This window comes from Meles meles, chromosome 6 (assembly GCF_922984935.1).
Source record: "Meles meles chromosome 6, mMelMel3.1 paternal haplotype, whole genome shotgun sequence".
NCBI lineage: Eukaryota > Metazoa > Chordata > Mammalia > Carnivora > Mustelidae > Meles > Meles meles.
In genome coordinates this window covers 92,292,388-92,311,137 of record NC_060071.1, presented here as the reverse complement: position 1 = coordinate 92,311,137, position 18,750 = coordinate 92,292,388, and the positions used below count along the sequence as shown (strand labels likewise).

Genomic DNA, 18,750 nt, shown 5'->3' with positions numbered 1-18,750 from the left:
GAGTACATGTGTATTCTGAAAAAGTGTCTTGTTTGAGAAAGGATAATGGACACAGATTATTTCCCTTATCAATATTTAAACATAATATAAAGCTTTAGAAAGGTATTGGCATTAGATTAAAGGGGCACCTGGGGGGCGCCTGGGTGGTTCAGTGGGTTGAGCCGCTGCCTTTGGCTCAGGTCATGATCTCGGGGTCCTGGGATCGAGTCCCGCATCGGGCTCTCTACTCAGCAGGGAGCCTGCTTCCCTCTCTCTCTCTGCCTGCCTCTCTATCTACTTGTGATCTCTGTCAAATAAATAAATAAAATCTTAAAAAAAAAAAAGAGGGGGCACCTGGGTGGCTCATTGGGTTAAGCCTCTGCCTTCGGCTCAGGTCATGATCTCAGGGTCCTGGGATTGAGCCCCACATCGGGTTCGCTGCTCAGCGGGGAGCCTGCTTTCCTCCCTCTCTGCCTACTTGTGATCTCTCTCTGTCAAATAAATAAATTAAAAGAACAAACACTGACCAATGTATAAAAATATCAATTCCAGAAAGAGATCTGAAATAAATATGTGTAAGTATAATACACACATACACTCATACACACGAATTCAGAATATGAGAATGTTTTTAGATAAATTCCAGGTGGAATTTCAATGTTAAGAAATGAAATCAAACACATACTAAATAAAAATATGTCCAAATTGAAAATGAATAAAGAACACAGGCAATTAAAAAAATTACCATAAAATGAAGTATTTTTTACCCTCACTGGTGATTAAACAAATGCAAATAAAAATAATTTATATCTTCTTGTTATTAGAATGGAAATATTTGTATCAATTGAAAATGCCCAGTGTTGAATAGAAGATAGGCAGTCTCACGGATACTTTCATGGGAATACAGAAAGATATGAGTTTCTGGAAGGCCAACTATTAATAAATATCTCAGTTTTAAAATACATGCAAGCCCTTCAACTTACTTCTAGGAGTTTGCCCTTAGGAAATAACAGAGCTATAACATATAAGGATCTACACTGCAGCATTATTTATAGAGACAACTCGAAATATAGGGAATTGAGATCCATATGATATTGTTTCCTTTTTTTTTTAAAGATTTTATTTACTTGACAGAGATCACAAGTAGGCAGAGAGGCAGGCAGAGAGAGAGAGAGGGGGGTAAACAGGCTCCCCGCTGAGCAGACAGCCCGATGCAGGGCTCGATCCCAGGACCCCGAGATCATGACCTGAGCCGAAAGCAGAGGCTTAACCCACTGAGTCACCCAGGTGCCCCGATATTGTTTCCTTATACCTCAATTTCCTCTGCTTGAAAACGGAAACAGTATTTTCCATTAGTAACACTATAATAAACCAAGGAATCACAGATTACTTACCTGCTAACCAGACAGATTAATAAATTCAAAGCAGGAACCCGCTCATCATCTTTACTGTCCTAAAAAAAAAAAAATCAGAAAAATGTAGAGTATTCTCCCTAATATTTTTTTTTTTTAAAGATTTTATTTATTTATTTGACAGAGAGAGATCACAAGTAGGCAAAGAGGCAGGCAGAGAGAGAGAGAGAGAGAGAGAGAGTGAGAGGGAAGCAGGCTCCCTGCCGAGCAGAGAGCCCGATGCGGGACTCGATCCCAGGACCCTGAGATCATGACCTGAGCTGAAGGCAGCGGCTTAAACCACTGAGCCACCCAGGCGCCCCTCTCCCTAATATTTTTAAAACAAATTTCAAGATGCAAAACATGAAACTTTTGTTAGATAATAGTAATAATCATATGGAAGTAGAAAACCTCAAAGAAAAAGGAGAAAACCAGAGAGCTAACAACCCTTGAGAAACATCTGACATGATCTTTAAAGATTTGTCACAGAGAGGGTACAAGCAGAGGGTGATGCAGACACCTCGCTAAGCAGGGAGACGAATGTGGGACTTGATCCAAGGACTCTGGGATCATGACCTTAGCTGAAGGCAGATGCTTAATGACTGAGCCACCCAGGTGGCCCCTGACATGAACTTTTTTTTTTTTTAAAGATTTTATTTATTTATTTGACAGAGAGAGATCACAAGTAGACAGGGAGGAACAGAGAGGCAGGCAGAGAGAGAGAGAGGGAAGCAGGCTCCCTGCTGAGCAGAGAGCCCGATGCGGGACTCGATCCCAGGACCCTGAGATCATGACCTGAGCCGAAGGCAGCGGCTTAACCCACTGAGCCACCCAGGCGCCCTGACATGAACTTTTAAAGAAAAGTCCTCAATAGGGAAAAGAAATAAGGAGTTGAAGATTCAAAGGAGACTAACTTGGAAGAAAGATTTTTCCCGGTTCCAAGTAGGGGAGCAAACCTCCCCCTGCCGCCATGTCCTAACTACACAGTAGGGAAAACAAACTACATAAAAATATTTTAAAGAACTTAAAATTGAGGACTGAAATCGTGGCTTCTGGCCTAAGACATACCAGAAAATAGTCCAGCAGATCAGGGTTCTCAATTATATGGAGGTAGTTGCTGAACTATATATTTTACAAAGTGGTGTTATAGAGTATGAAGTTTAATTTTATACATTTCAGGATAAAGTTACAATAACCTATCGAGAAATGCTGTAAGAGACATGTCACATGTTAATTCAAACTTGGGACACACTGGGGCGCCTGGGTGGCTCAGTGGGTTAAAGCCTCTGCCTTCGGCACAGGTCATGATCCCAGGGTCCTGGGATCGAGCCCCACATCGGGCTCTCTGCTGAGCAGGGAGCCTGCTTCCTCCTTTCTTTCTCTGCCTACTTGTGATTTCTGTCAGGTAAATAAATTAAAAAAAAAAAAAAAAAGTCAAAACTTGGGACACACTTCCATGTTAGTGTATCAAATCTATGTGTCAAGTACTATATGAAACAAAGCTAAATAAAACATATTACCTGCTAACAGCAGAGAAGATGAAATATCCATATTAATTTTAATGAAAGAAAAATGTGTAAGGTGCCCATAAAAAAATATGAAGCATACTAGAAAAACAGAGGATGAAGAAATTCTTTTTAGTTGTTAGGAAAAGGGAGAGTATCATAGAAAGTGGTAGAATATGAGCCAGATTACGCAAAGTAAATGGTATTTAGATGCAGACTGGAAAAGTGAAAAGGCACTTCTGTAGAGGAAATAAAGTCTAGGAACAAAACATGTGAAATATTTACTGAGTTGCAAGTATATTCTGCTTGGAGTACAAGCCACAGAAGCTGGTTTGGGCCATATCATGGTTTAACAAAAATATTTTTGAGTAGTCAATAGAGAACGAGTATACATTTTGTGGAAGGGAAAGGAGGGATGAAAGAAAAAAAAATCACAGGTGGACTTAATCTGGCATAAAGTTTATTTATATTATAATGCTGCAGGCATGAGTTAGTGAGGCCTCTGATTAGAGAAATTCAAAACAATCACTGTGCCAGAGATGTTAGTTGACCACTCTAGCTTCTTGTCTTCCTTTGCTATTTAGCAAAGGAAGCTCATTTTACCTAGGCACCCTGTCCCCCAGCTAAAAGTAAACACTACCCATAGTTCCTTATGGCCATGTGACTAAATTCTGGCTAAATGAGCTAGATATATAGCCAGATGTGCTTGTGAAACCTCTGGGAAGCTTTGTTAGAGGATAACCTTCTCTTCTTTCTAGTTCCTATAACCAAATATAATGGCTGAACTCCAGCAGCTACCTTGGACCATGAGGTGAGCTTGGCAACTGAAGTCACATGAAGCAGAACTCAAAGGCCTGGGCTACTGCCATCTTAGATTTGCTCTGTCCACCTGAAGACTTCCTTTATCTAAGAAAAACATGTCCACTTTATTTAAGCTACTGTTATTTTGGGCTTTTTAAAATTATGTGGCCAAATCTAATCTTGACTAATAAAATATTCCACATTTTTCTATTTCAATGTAATCTTTTTTTATCACCACATAAATCAATGAGCACTTTCAATTTGAAATAGTAAGCTGTAACTTACCACTAAGAGCCTTACTTCAGAGCACCTTCTTGCAAGCTGCCGAATCAGTGAATGAGCCTCAGGTAATAAAGGTTTTTCAAGACAAGCCAATAATGCATAAAGCCACCTTCCCTAAACAGGATTTTAGAAAATGTAGTAAGTAGCAAATACTGTACCCTAAGTTTAAGTTATTTTTTTAAAATGTCCAAAGTTGTGTCTGGTTATTTGCTATGAATAAATTAATGTAACATTAACTGTATTATGTTTGGATATAGACAACAAGGGATCATCTAGACATCCAAAGGGATCATCTAGACATCCAGCTGATATCTTTGTATCTTCTTACTACAGACACAGGACATTGGACACTTCAAATAGCCTTAGTTCCAAAGAGTTCATCTTAGAGATTCTTACTATAATTGAAGTCCTGATTTCTAGGCAGAAAACTACGTTAAGATGTTCATAATTCTTGCAAAAATTAAGACACATATTTTTCCTTTGCCCTTTATAGACAGATATACAGATAAATAATTTTATAAATTTATAACTTTGCCCCGTGTCTGTACAAAGGAACTATACTCGAGATGAAATAATGTTTTGAGGGGCACCTGGCTGGCTCAGTTGGTGGAGCATGCAACTCTTGATCTTGGGACTGTGAGTTTAAGCCCCATGCAAGGAATAGAGATTACTTAAAAAAAATAAATCTTAAAAAAATTATAAAAAATGTTTTGATACTTCTATTAAGTACCATGGGAAACAATCTATCCCTACTCTTTTTATATATTTACTTAAAGTAGGCGCCATGCTTAGCATGGAGCCCAATGCAGGACTTGAACTCACGATCCTGAAATTAAGACCCGAGCAGAGATCAAGAGTCGGACATTTAACCCACTGAGCCACCCAGGCACTCCATCCCCATCCTCTTTTGAAATGTTTCTTTTTTTTCAATTACAAAAGGAAGAAATACCCAGTGCAGAAAAACTGAAGAATACAAAGAGCACAAAGTAAAAAACACAACTGCAACCCCATCCAGATAAAATTTCTGCTAATTTAAAAAAGTGTTAATTTTTATCTTTAGCATATTTGTATGTACAACTTATAAAAAAATAAAGTTCCATTATTGCAGTAACACTAATAACGTGGTAATAACCTTGTGTAGCCATCTTCTTTACTTGCAATACATAAAAAGTATCTCCCATTTTGTTAAATGGGATTAATGAGGGAATGTTATTAATCTCAACATAACACTTATATAAATACACCTTAACCAAACACTTTCCTGTCACTGCTGGTTTATTCTTTCTTCCCCCAAACTTTGTGAGAGTATAATGATAGATATGACACCCCTAGAGTTGGAACACAATAGGAGCTTAAATTAAAATCTTTATGGAAAGAATGTTCCATTTTGAATGCACCATAATTAACCAATTTCCTATTGTTGAGCACTCAGGTTTAATTTGTTGCTGTTATATAAAAAACAGTGTGATAAATATTCTTGAACATAAATTTTAGAGCATCTCTGGTTTTTTGAGCTAAATTCCTAGAAATAAAACGGTAGATCAAAGGGTATGTATGTTCATAAATGTTTCCAAGATATAATCAGTAAATTGTACCCCAGCAAAATTATATTAAATTATATTTCTACCAGCAGTGTATATGACTGAATTTATTCTGAGCAACAGATCACTCTGGAGAAACCTAAAGAATATTAAACAACATTTACATAGCAATTCATGCAACAACCTAAATTAGCTCTTCAAGCTACCCCAAATCAATAAGACTTTTTCTTAAACAAAAGATTCACATCCAAGTTTCTTTTATAAATAGTAAGTGGAATTCTCTTCTACATCAAAAAAAACTATTATACATTTAAACTTGGCTCAAATTCTCAGGGCTACATTTACCATATATAACTGGCATTAGGTATTCAAATGGTTCTTAAACCTCTACTGATTGTCTAGGATGGATTTATATTTACAGGCACCTTTTCTGAAAGTCAGTGAACACACTGTGGCAATACTAAAATGTAAAAACAAAACCCAAAACAAAATAGCTGAACATATTCTTTTATACCTTCACATTTGGATGAAAAATAAGGCTGTATTTATTTCTCAAGAAGAAATTAAAGTAATCAAGACACTTAAAAAAAAAAGAGATCCATTTTCCTTCTGCTGGCTTATGATAAGCAAACTTTGTAATACAGGTTTTTAATACACTGATATTCTCAACAGGAAAGTTCTGATAATATGGTTAATTGGATAGAAGAATTGAACACCGTTGATTTAAGAGACAGACCGACCCAAGGGTAGAAGCAAAGGATTCATTAGGTTAAGATTTAGTAAACCAGCTATCAGTTCCTCTGACAAATATAGCTACTTTTTGGTAATAGGCTCTCACTAATAAATAGGAAAAGCCAAACTTATCACCTTATTACCTCGGGTAATCTTCAGAAATTTTAAAAAAATCCCCAAAAAATCTTACAACAAAGTTAATAAAATAAAGATTTAAGGAAGAGAAGGAAAACAGGTCAGGTCATGCTGCTAAAAGGTCACTATCAGAGAGAAAGAATTGATGTAGAATTTAGAGTTCAACATCCAGATTCCAATGAACAAATAATATGAATATATACAAAGTTATCTATTGAAGGTATGCCCAATATACCTATGATGGGGAAAAATATTCACTTTCACTGACATTCAAGGAAATACAAATTACATCTACTTTAAAGTACTACTGTAAATTCACTAAATTTGAAAACAAGCAAATTATAAAATGATTATAATCATTAGATTGAACATATGGAATTACTGATAATCAAATGTTTTTAACCTACAAAAATGGCATGGTTCAACTTTAAAGTGGAGTTGCAGAGAAGAAGAAGAAATCATTGCCGATGGCACTATTAACTGGTTCATTCCTTTTGGAAAGCAATGTAGCAAAATCTAACAAAAGGTTATAAAACCTGATCCAATAATTCTACTCTAGCAATATCCTGAGAAAATGATAATTAAATTAAATTAGTATAAATGTTTGTAATTTAGTCATGATTATAAAATATAAGAAAGAACCCAGATGGTCAATAATGAGAGAACCAAGTAAACCATGAGACATTAAGACAATGTGAAATTATGTGAATTACATTATCATATAGAAATATATATATTAAATTGGAGCTAAAAAACCCAGAATAACATATTACAGTATGTAAAAGATATGTGTGCCCACTGAATCAGAAACAGTGATTTTATCTCTATTTATTTTTATTTATTTTTTAAGTAGGCTCCATGCTGGGCGTATGATCTCAAGGGCTGGGCTGAGCTCAAGAGTTGGATGCTTAACCATGGCCTTAAAATCCAATTCACAAAACAATATCAAATACCAACAAAATAGCAAGCACTGTGTGCCAGGCATTACACTAGGAACTTTGCATATAGTAACTCCTTGAATCCTCCAATAACCTATGAGCTGTTCTTTGCATTTTACAGATAGGGAGACTGGAGCATATAAGGATTCAGTACCTGCTCAAGGTGACACATATCCTAACTGGTAGAACTGAGATTCACATCCCAGCAATCCACTATACTCTTAATTATGCTGCACTGCCCCTCTACTTTATAGTTTTATATTCACAGCTCATTTTCATCTTCAGTTTGGGTCAAATAAATCAGTTTGCTAGGCATTATATAAATGAATTAGATAATTCATTTTATATACCTAGTAAGAAATTTTAATACCCTAGTAAGAAATTTTAATACCCTAGTAAGAAATTTTATTATTCATTGAAATAAGATCTAATTTTTAGAAACATATATTTTTTATAGCTAAGGATATTTACAAAAGAGTGTATCTGAGGCTCCAAAGCTCCCTGTCAAAGGATAAGATATAATCTTTGCCCTGCAGAAACTTATAGTCTGCTGGGAAAAACAGATAAGCCAATATTGCCATATAATGTATTAATTTTTAAGCCTGCCATTCATCTCAGTAGCTTAGGTAAGTATCTTAAGTATCATATTCATCATCACTAGATTTTCATTTTTGTATTTTAATCTTTTAAAGCTCTACTATATAACATGTGCACTTAAGGGGGAAAAAATTAATGTTTAAAGTCACTGTTTCTGGGGCACCTGAGTGGCTCAGTAGAGGTTGAGTGTCTGACTCTTGATTTTGGCTGAGGCCTTGACTGATCTCAGGTTCATGAGTTCAGGCCCCACGCTGGGCTCCACATTGGGCATGGAGCCTACTTAAAAAACAAACAAACGAAAACAACACATATACACAAAACACACAAAAAAGAAAATGCATTTCAAATTTATTTAAGCCAGCACTACTCATAATGGGATATCCAAACTGGATGTCAGTCAGTGATCTATTTGTTATTGGACTGCAGTAAGGTAAGTTGCTTCTCCCAAGATATAAATAAACTCTTTAGTTGACTTTTTCCAAGGCAAATCTTTCTCAATAAAGTATAATATTGATTTGTATTCTACTCTAAGTTCCTTATTTCACTACAAGCAAGCATTGTTTGCATTGTACACATAATTATATGTACAAGTATAATACACACATATCCATAAATATCTTAGAATCATATCTCATATATAAATTATACACAATTTTTTCTGCATTATAAAAATAAAAAGATGCAATACTACCAATTCCGGAGTGAAGTCTCTTTCTCCAAACCAATTACTCAGATATTCCAATACGCTAGTTACTGTTGCCTAAAAAAAGGGGAACGGGGAGGTAGAAGAAATGTATTAGTAATAAAACAAAGACAAGTTCAACATGGGTTTCATTAAGTTTAGTTAGAAAGTAACTTTGATATTAAAAATAGTCCCATTCTTTAGACTTCCAGAGAAACTGACTGTATTTAGTAATTTGGTTAGGTGGCTCACTCAGAGAGAAGAAGCTTTTTAGATAAATATTTTTAAATACTTTCAAGTATCAATACCTTGGTGTAAACCCGAGGATTTAGTCTGTAACCACTAATTTAGTTTAAAAATACTTGAAAATTTCCCCTGGCTCTTAAAAAAATCTTTGCATAAATACCTTCAAGTTATTTTCATTAAGTCAAAGTAAAAATATAACCAGAAAGTTAGCTAGAGAAAGATCTGTTTTAAAGCTATATAGATAGAATTTATCAAACTGTTGAAAATACTCTCTTACTTCTTCAAGCACAATTGGACACTTAACAAAAATCACTCATTGAATTTAGTATGATTACAGTATTTTAATGCAAATGATCAAGTGAGACTATTAGCCAGTATGGGATTTACAACAGAGCATGACACTTAAAAAAATTTATCTTTCAGGGGTACCCAAAGCTATGTGAAGGCAAAACAATCAAATTTCTCATCTGCTATTTAAATGGATAACAGAGTTCTTCATCCCAAAAGAGTGAAGAAGCTTTTGATCCAAGAAATTATGTATTTCATTCTTAATGGGATATATAGGACATCTGGAACTAGAAATAACAATCTAACCTTAGTTTTACTTCAAACCCCAAAATCTAAGACTTAAAACTGAAATATATTGAAGAGTTGAGCAACATGATGTAGCATGAGCTCTGGAATTAGATCAAACTGGGGTTAAATCCCAATGTGCCATTAGAACTTGCTGAAACCATCTACAAGTCACTTAACTTTCAATTTTGTTTCCTAACCTATAAAAATTCAGTATTAATAATAATTCTCAACATGGGTTGTACTGGGAATTAAATAACAACTGTTAACAAGGTTAGGACAGGGCCTTAGATACTCTAAGCATTCAATGCATGTGTTTATATACTCTCATACACACTGAAAACAAAATACATACATCAGTATTATAGGATGGATTTTACCTGATTCATTCTGCTAACAATACTAAGCAAGGGAGGAAAACCAATCTGAAAGAAAAATGACACTGAAATTTACTAAATGGTACTATAAAGGGGCTTCATTATTTTTAAACTCATCAGTTTTGGTTTTTTTTTTTTAAGATTTTGTTTATTTATTTGACAGACAGAGATCACAAGTAGGCAGAGAGGCAGGCAGAGAGAGAGAGAGAGAGAGGAGGAAGCAGGCTCCCTGCCGAGCAGAGAGCCGGATGCGGGGCTTGATCCCAGCAGTCTGGGATCACCACCAGAGATAAAGGCAGAGGCTTCATTGGGCCACCCAGGCGCTCCCAAACTCATGAGTTTCTTATCACAATTTTTAAAAACAAAGAATGACTAATAGGAAATTCCTTCATTATCCATTATAATAAAACACTCTATCAACTATTATGTTGGTAATGCCTCAAAAAATATTTTGCAATTTGAATATATAAATTAAAAAATGACTTTAGTAATTAAAATATGAAATTTCCTAAACTAATACTATGATACTATTGATAATATATTCATATGCTGCACACACTTTTTCAAAATTTGCAGCTAAAGCTAACATTTTCAGGAATAAAGGGCACTCAGAATAATTTTTCAAACCTAAGCTGATTCAATTAAGAAGTATTTTGAGGGGCGCCTGGGTGGCTCAGTGGGTTAAGCCTCTGCCTTCGGCCTAGGTCATGATCTCAGGGTCCTGGGATGGAGCCCCACATTGGGTTCCCTGCTCAACAGGGAGCCTGCTTCCTCACCTCTCTCTCTGCCTGCCTCTCTGCCTACTTGTGATCTCTATCCCTCTGTCAAATAAATAAATAAAATCTTAAAAAAAAAAAAAAGTATTTTGAGGGGCTCCTGGGTGGCTCAGTTATTAAGCGTCATGATCCTAGGGTCCTGGGATCGAGCCCCACATTGGGCTTCCTGCTCAGAAGCCTGCTTTCAGAACCACTCTCCCTGGTTCTGTTGCCTCTCTCACTGTGTCTCTGTCAAATAAATAAATAAATAAAATCTTTAAAAAAAAAAGTATTTTGAAGTTTTAATGCTGGGAGCCCTCATTATGAAAATAGCATTGATTTTAGAGAAAATTAAGAGGATATGCATTACTCTGCCTCCTTAAATGGTTCTTCCACACGGTGTATTTTACTTTCATATATTTTGTAATAACAAGCTAAGTTGTAATTTTTTGTCCAATTAGAATACATTCGTAAATATAACATCCATTAGGGTATTATCCAAAAAAAAAAAGATTGTGTAAAAAATAGGGCCAAATTAGTTCGCTTACAGATCTGAGTCTATTTACAACTCACCACCATGTATAAAAGTACCAATTTTCTCAGCTTGTGATTTTTTTTTTTTTAAGATTTTATTTATTTATCTGATAGAGAGAGCACAAGTAGGCAGAGCGACAGGTAGAGGCAGCAGGGAGCCCGATATGGGGCTCAATCCCAAGACCCTGAGATCATGACCTGAGTCAGACGCTTAAGGACTAAGCCACCCAGGTGCCCCTCCCAGCCCTTGTTAACAGAGCTATCAAATTTCCTTTGCCGAGGTTATCTGAAAAACAGCAGGTCAGTGGAGTTACGATTTATATTTCCATTGTAAGTGAACATGGCATCTTCTCATATAAGAGCAATTTATATTTTTCTTTCTGTGAGCTATTTATAGCCTTTGCATTTTCTGTGTTTCTCATTTTTTTTTTTAAAGATTTTATTTATTTATTTGATAGAGAGATAGTGAGAGGGAACACAAGCAGGGGGAGTGGAAGAAGGAGAAGCAGGCTTCCCAACAGATCGGAGAGCCCGATGCGGGCCTCGATACCAGGACCCTGGGATTATGACCTGAGCCAAAGGCAGACGCTTAACCACTGAGCCACCCAGGCACCCCTGCTTTTTCTGTTTTAATTGGTTGCTGGGCTTTCAGTGATTTTTGAGGTTTTTTGGCTTGTTTTTTAAAGTAGGTTCCACTCCCAGCATGGAGCCCAGTGTGGGGCTTTCACTCATAACCCTGAGATCAAGACCTGAGCTGAAATCAAGAGTTTGAATGCTCAACCTACTGAGCCACTCAGGTGTCGCAATTTTTAGAGCTTTTACATTTTTTGGATCAGTTACTTTTAAATGAGAAAAACACACACACTGTGGGGGCAAGAAGCAGTTGGCACATGATTTATGATTAGAATAAAGCCATGGGAAATATAAGTATACCTTCAAAATTTCATCTCCAGAATATGAAATCTACTAAGCATTTTCAAGCCCCTAATTTTGTCATGTTTTCCTTTGTTTCCATGACTATGCAAAACTCATAATCCATAAATAATCCTTAAAAAAAAACCCTGAATCCTATCTAACTCATGAAGTTATCACATAGCTAAAAGTTAAGACCTACAAAGCCCAACTAAGAAAAGTCATAGTACAGGGGCGCCTGGATGGCTCAGTTGGTTAAACATCTGCATTCACCTCAGGTCATGATCCCAGAGTCCTGGGATGGAGTCTCATGTTGGGCTTCCTGCTCTGTGTGAGCCTGCTTCTCCCTCTCCCTGCCACTTCCCCTGCTTGTACTCTTTCTCTCTGTGTCAAATAAATAAATAAAATCTTAAAGAGAGAAAGAAAGGTAACAGTACATTGTTTCAGAAACTGGGTTGCATTGCACATTTTTAAGTGAGAGAGCCAATTAACTAGGTCATAGGTTGGCAAAGATTTTCTGTAAAGAGCCAGAGAGTATTTTAGGCTTTGCAGGCCATATACTCAGTAATTTAGTATTATTAAAAAAAAAAACACTCTTGGCTCAGAGGCTATACAAAAACAGGCTGCAAACTAGATTTGGCCTAGGCAGTAGTTTCAGAATCTTTGTATCAAATCGTTCACCAAAAGTAGAACCCTTTTGGTTTATCCACAGTTCACCTACTTGCACATAATCAATTCCAGGACCTTCACTGGTAGCTGGTCCAACAGCCCCTTCAGCACATAACCTTTCACCCAGACAAAATTTTTTCCAGCCTTCTTCATCTTCAGATTTTGGCTAAAAGAAAAAAAAAATTAACTTATTTCTATGTTGTTTTTGTCTTTAACTGAATAATAATAATAATAAAAAAGTGAAGTCTTTTATATTCCTACCACTTCAACAGAAAGATACGGTGCCTATTAGGGCTGAATTTGTCCCCCCAAAATTTGTATGTTGAAGCCCTACCCTCCAGTATCTTAGAATGTGACTGTATTTGGACAAGGCCTTTATAATGGATTCTGTTAAAATCAGGCTTTTAGTGTGGGCTTTCATCATCTGACTAATGTCCTTCTAAGAAGAGGAAATTTAGGGGTGCCTGAGTGGTACAGCTCAGTACACCTCAGTACACTTAGTACAGCTAAGTGTCCAACTCTTGGTTAATGTTCCGGTGGTGATCTCAGGCCCCTCATTGGGCTCCACGCTCAGAGTGCAGATTCTGCTTGAGACTCTTTCCCCTTTTCCCTTTACCCCTCCCCACTGCCCCCCAACGCATGTGCACACACTCTCTCCAAAATAAATAAATCTTTAAAAAAAAGAAAAAAAGAAATGTAGACATAACAAGAGGCACTAGGGATGCCTGTGCACATAGCAAAGACCATGTGAGGACATAGTCAGATGGCCACCTGCAAGCCAAAGAGACTTCAGGAGGAACGAAACATGCTAATACCTTCATCTTAGACTTGTAGCCTAGAGAACTGTGAGAAAATAAATCACTGTTTGCTAAAACACCCAGTCTGTGGTGTTTCATTATGGCAGCCCTAGCAAATTAATACAGTGCCCAAGTGTTACACATCATGTGGGGTGTGTTTAGTTTGGATCACACTTTGTTTACTGACAAACAAGGGTTTGTTCAAGAGGATGATAAAGATGGAAGCTAGTATGGGAAAAAATGCACTAAAAACACTTACAAGAATGAAGGATGTTTATACCACGGAAGGAGACAGAATTATATGCTTCACATACTTGAAAGGACAGTCCAACCAAAGAAAGAATAGATTTATTCTACACTACCAAATGCAGGTCCAGGGGGAGAAGTACTGACAAAAAATTTTATTTGCACATTACTTTGCACAGGTGTAGTCTTCCCCCCTGAGGATAAATAGCTTTCATTAGATTCTCAGGACAAACATGAGACCCCTGAAAGATTAAAACCTACTGTACTAGAACACTGTATCTTCCCTTTCCCTTTACTCCATTAGGTCAGAGACTATTTCTATTTCAGGTAACACTGAATACCCTGATTACTAAAAATAGGTACTTAATAAATGATTGACTAAATCAGTAAATAAACGTTTGTATTTACCTTGTTGCTTTAAATAAACTGTTAGAGTGCTCTACTTAAAAAATTCTTCATTTTATTATTTACATAACATTGATTTTTGCCATGATGAACATGGTATTACTATTTCACTGTTTTGATGGATCATAATTTATTCAATCATGTTCAGTCATTTACAGTTTTGACAAAATTATATTGTCATGTTACTGATGCTGCTTCTTTTTGAATTAGTATGCATGAACCCAAAAGTCCTTATACTGAGCAAGAAAAAAATATGTCTACTCACCTACCCCCTTTCCCTCCACTTCCTTTTCCCAGGAGGCCTCAAAGCACAGAGAAAAGCTTTACAGCCAAACTTTGGTTTGAATCTCAGCTATACCTTTTATGAGTTAAACGATCTTAGGCAAGTGATGTTAGTTTGTTTCACACTTTTCCTAGAGGAGAGCTTTCAACTGGCATGAAGAAGCAAGTAGAGTCCATATACTGAATTTCTCAGCTTTCAGCTCCAGTCTAGGGCTATGCAAGCAGCCTCCTCCATTTATCCGAAGGTGTTACCATGTAAAAGATATTAGGAAGCACTGCCTAGAGGAAGCTTCTAAGATCTGAAATCTATGAACTGCCTGAAACTGGGAGCAAAACCCTGGTTGCACACAATTTTTTCTTCTGAACATAAACAGCTTTTGTGTGATTCTCAGGAAGAATATCAGACTCCCTAAAAAAGTTAGAAGTCTTATCTGGAACAATGTATCCATCTCTTCTCCAACTCACCTTTTTATTCAGTAGTCCAGATATAACATACCTCCTGAAGTTGAAAATTATATCTAAGCTGATAAAGCACAGAAAATACTACTTCCTAATATGCACAACAGGCTTTACTAAAATGTCACTGGTATTGGCACCATTACCTCACAAGGAAAATCCAATAAGCCTTTATTCAATCTTTTTGTAAATACTGAAAATGCATTTATTTTCTAAAAAATCAAGGTCTAGAAGAACCCTTAAAAATCTGTAGAGGCAGGGCACCTGGGTGGCTCAGTGGGTTAAAGCCTCTGACTTCAGCTCAGGTAATGATCCCAGCGTCCTGGATCGAGCCCCGCATCGGGCTCTCTGCTCAGTGAAGAGCCTGCTTCCCTTCCTCTCTCTCTCTCTGCCTGCCTCTCTGCATACTTGTGATCTCTGTCTGTCAAATAAATAAATAAAATCTTAAAAAAAAAAAAAAAAATCTGTAGAGGCTTGGGGCCCTGGGTGGCTCAGTAGGTTGACCCTCTGCCTTCGGCTCAGGTCATGATCTGGGGGTCCTGGGATTGAGCCCCGCATCAGGGTCTGTGCTTGGCAGGGAGCCTGCTTCCCCCACCCCACCTCTCTGCCTACTTGTGATCTCTGTCTGTTAAATAAATTAATTAAAAATCTTTAAAAAAATTTGTAGAGGCTGAACCTATTCAAAGTCTCTCAAGATTCTATGGATTAAAACTGTTATAAAAATAACAACTAACAACTTGCATTACCGATTATACACTACTTTTAAGGCTACTAATACAACAGAATTATTTCTATTAATGGTCAATGAAAAAGAATAAAAGTAATTTAAACTAAGTAAGTGAATCTTTAAAGTATGGCAGTAAATATGGACTATTTCAAATAGGTACACTCTATACAACTTAAACAAAGAAACTTACGTACCATGGTCACATTACTGTCTAACTGTTGTGATTTCCAGTGACTTCTATGCCTGATCACACTCTAAAGAAAGAAAAGTTAGGCAAGTGATCTTCAGAGAATGGATACCTGAAAAGAAAACAATTGTGCAATACCCTAACAATCCTGAAACTTGGAAGACGGGTTTCAAACTGTATTATGTCTAATGATCATAATCTGGTAATTGATTCATAAATATTTTAACTTTATCCTTCAGAATAATGAATCTTGGGATGCCCGGGTGGCTCAGTCGGTTAAGTGACTAACTCTTGGTTTTGACTCAGGTCATGATCTGCTGGGTCATGGGACTGAGGCCCTCCTCAGGCTCCACACTCATTGACCATCGGGGAGTCTGCCTGAAGATTCTCTCTGCCTACTCCTTCCCCCACTCACATTCCTGCCTGCATGTGTGTGCACTCTCACTCAAATAAATAAATCCAAAAAAAAAAAGAAGAAGAGGAATCTTATTTTCCCAACTATAGTCTAAGAACAGAAATAAATCTTGAGGGAGGAAGGTAGAAGGGGTCTAATTTCTTTTTTTATTTAAAATTAAATCAGCCAATATATATTACATCATTAGTTTCTGATGTAGAGTTCAATAATTCATCAGCTGCTTATAACACCCAATGCTCATCACATCATGTGATGTGCCCATCATCCAATTCCCCATCCTCCACCCCCCTCCCCTCTAGCAACCCTCAGTTTGTTTCCTATAGTTAAGAGTCTCTCATGGTTTGTCTCCCTCTCTGATGACTTCACATTCAGTTTTCCCTCCCATCCCCCATGATCCTCTGTGCTGTGTATCATATTCCACATATGAGTGAAACCATATTAATAGTCTTTCTCTGGTGGAAGGGGTTTAATTTGATTAAATAATTAAAGTACACTTACTTGTCGAACAGATGAAAACTGTGCCACTTGTTGTTGCTGCCACTGAAGTGTGGGAGAATATCCTTCCGGAGCAGGTTGGCATCCTGAAAGCTTAAGATCAGTTCATAAATATTAGAATCAATGACGGTGTTATAATTAGAATCTTATGCCTCTACAAAGTAAAAGCAGGATCAAAATGAAGAGTAATAAATGATTAAGGTTATATAAGAAAGATACTATACCCTTGCAGATGCAAAAAAGTAGGCCCTTCTCTTTTTTATGTCCAAGTTTAAGCATTAGGAAAGAATCCCTGTAGAGTCATTTCAATAAGAGCAATCTGGAATGGTTCATAGTTGGAATTTTTAACCTAAGAAATCTAAATTGTATGGGCCCTGAAGATATGATTTAGTCCTACCTTTGTATAATAAAACAAAACAAAACACCAGTTTGAAACAGAAGAGATATATCCCAAACTAAAGAATTTTGGTATAGGAAGAATGTACTCAAATAATCTAAGATACTAAGAGACTTTACAAAGGCTACTTTAACTTTCTAACACAGCATACAGTTCAAAACTCATGACAGACTGCCTTGATATAAAAGTGTGTATTTCAAAAGCTAGGTATATAAGACATTCTCATCCAACTAAAAGTTTCTGAAAAGAAATGATATGAAACAGTATAGTATCTGAATTACAATATCCTGATAATAAACACCAGACAAAGAAATTACTTAGAACATAAAAGGAAAAGGACCTATCAACACTTAAAAGCTGCTGCTCTCCTTTGGCCTTAGGTTAAATAGCATGACCTTAGAGAGGCCTTCTGCAACAACTCTACCCTGTTACTTATTGGTCATTATACATGCTAATTTTCTTCATATCAATAGTCACAAATATATAATTACTTAGTTTGTTTGCTTGTTTACTGTCTTCCTCAGGAGAATGTAAACTCTACTAGGGTGGGGATTTTTCTGTCTCATTCTCTATTGTATTCCCAGTGCCCGCACAACGTAGTCGCTTAATAAAAAATGTGCTGGTTAAATAAATGAACAAAAATGTTCCTGGTGTGCAAGTAGCTAGAAAAAATGTAAGATACTTGAGTTTCTCTTCTTAAAAAACAAAACCCAGTCAAATTCTGAACCTGCAAACTACACTAAGTAACATTAAACACCAGTCCAAGAATAATTATGAAAGCAAGTGGGAAAAGGTTCCCTAAAAATAAATGATAACGTAAATACCCTATTTAAAGAGTCCTTTAGGGCTGCCCTAAAGTATGAGGAGTCTCCACGAATGCCAGCGTTACTGAAAACCTCTTGGAGGCAGTAAATGCCAACTGTCCTTTTGGGGAAAATGTACAAGCTAATGTCTAGTGTTACAGGGAATAGTGAAATCTTACATATATCATAGACATACTGAGATACCATAGGAAAAGCATTCAACTTTCCGTTTGGGCGGGGGAGGGGAAACGGAAAAGGTAAAACTCACAGAAACATTCACACTTTGCTTCCTTTTCAACTTCTTTGGATCAATCTGAGCTACCACAACATCTGGACATCGAGCTGCTTCGATCCTACAAATAAGTAATAAATGCAAGAAATGTGATTACGGCGGTGCTTTGTTCATGGGCAGTAAAAGGAGCGATCCATGTCTACGGTTCTTTACGAAATCAGAATAATAGTACAGAATTGCAGTTGACGTATTTAACAATATATTTCCGAAATTAACTGGATTGAAAGCAAGGAAATCTGAAAGTACACATCTTGACATAGGTAAACAGAATTACGTTCATAAACACTCGCCCAGGTAAAAGAAGTAATCAAGTGATCTTGATTCGATCCTACCTCGCGTTAGACTGGGAAGGGAAACAGAGGCGGGGCTTTATCATTTTTAGGGGTCGAGCTGTGCCCAGGGGCAGAGCGGACGACCAGCGCACCCCTCCAGGACCAAGTCACTTACTGGACCCGCCTCAGGTATTCCTGAGGCGTCCTTGGGGGTACGGAGGGATCAAAACTTTCTGTCAAGTCGCAGGGCTCCACTGGCAACAGCCTGGGCATCAACTCTTCTACAGCAAACTCCGCCGGTACCCACGCCATGGTTTTCAACCCAAC

General features: G+C 37.0%; 1 protein-coding gene across 4 annotated transcripts in view; it reads right to left on the bottom strand.

The window, feature by feature from the left end:
• GEMIN2 (gem nuclear organelle associated protein 2) overlaps positions 1-18,750 on the bottom strand; it is a 24,944-nt gene extending 6,194 nt beyond the window's left edge. For 2 of the 4 annotated variants that reach the window (XM_046008488.1, XM_046008492.1), the window contains exons 1-9: positions 18,599-18,750; positions 18,128-18,212; positions 16,663-16,752; positions 15,757-15,816; positions 12,702-12,815; positions 9,783-9,827; positions 8,593-8,661; positions 3,962-4,072; positions 1,374-1,432 (exon numbers count right to left, since the gene is read on the bottom strand). In XM_046008488.1, the coding sequence (XP_045864444.1) occupies positions 1,374-1,432; positions 3,962-4,072; positions 8,593-8,661; positions 9,783-9,827; positions 12,702-12,815; positions 15,757-15,816; positions 16,663-16,752; positions 18,128-18,212; positions 18,599-18,735 (770 nt within the window). In that variant the 5' untranslated portion in view covers positions 18,736-18,750. The remainder of the gene's footprint in view (positions 1-1,373; positions 1,433-3,961; positions 4,073-8,592; positions 8,662-9,782; positions 9,828-12,701; positions 12,816-15,756; positions 15,817-16,662; positions 16,753-18,127; positions 18,213-18,598) is intronic. The other 2 variants (XM_046008489.1, XM_046008490.1) reach the window with 2 other exon arrangements.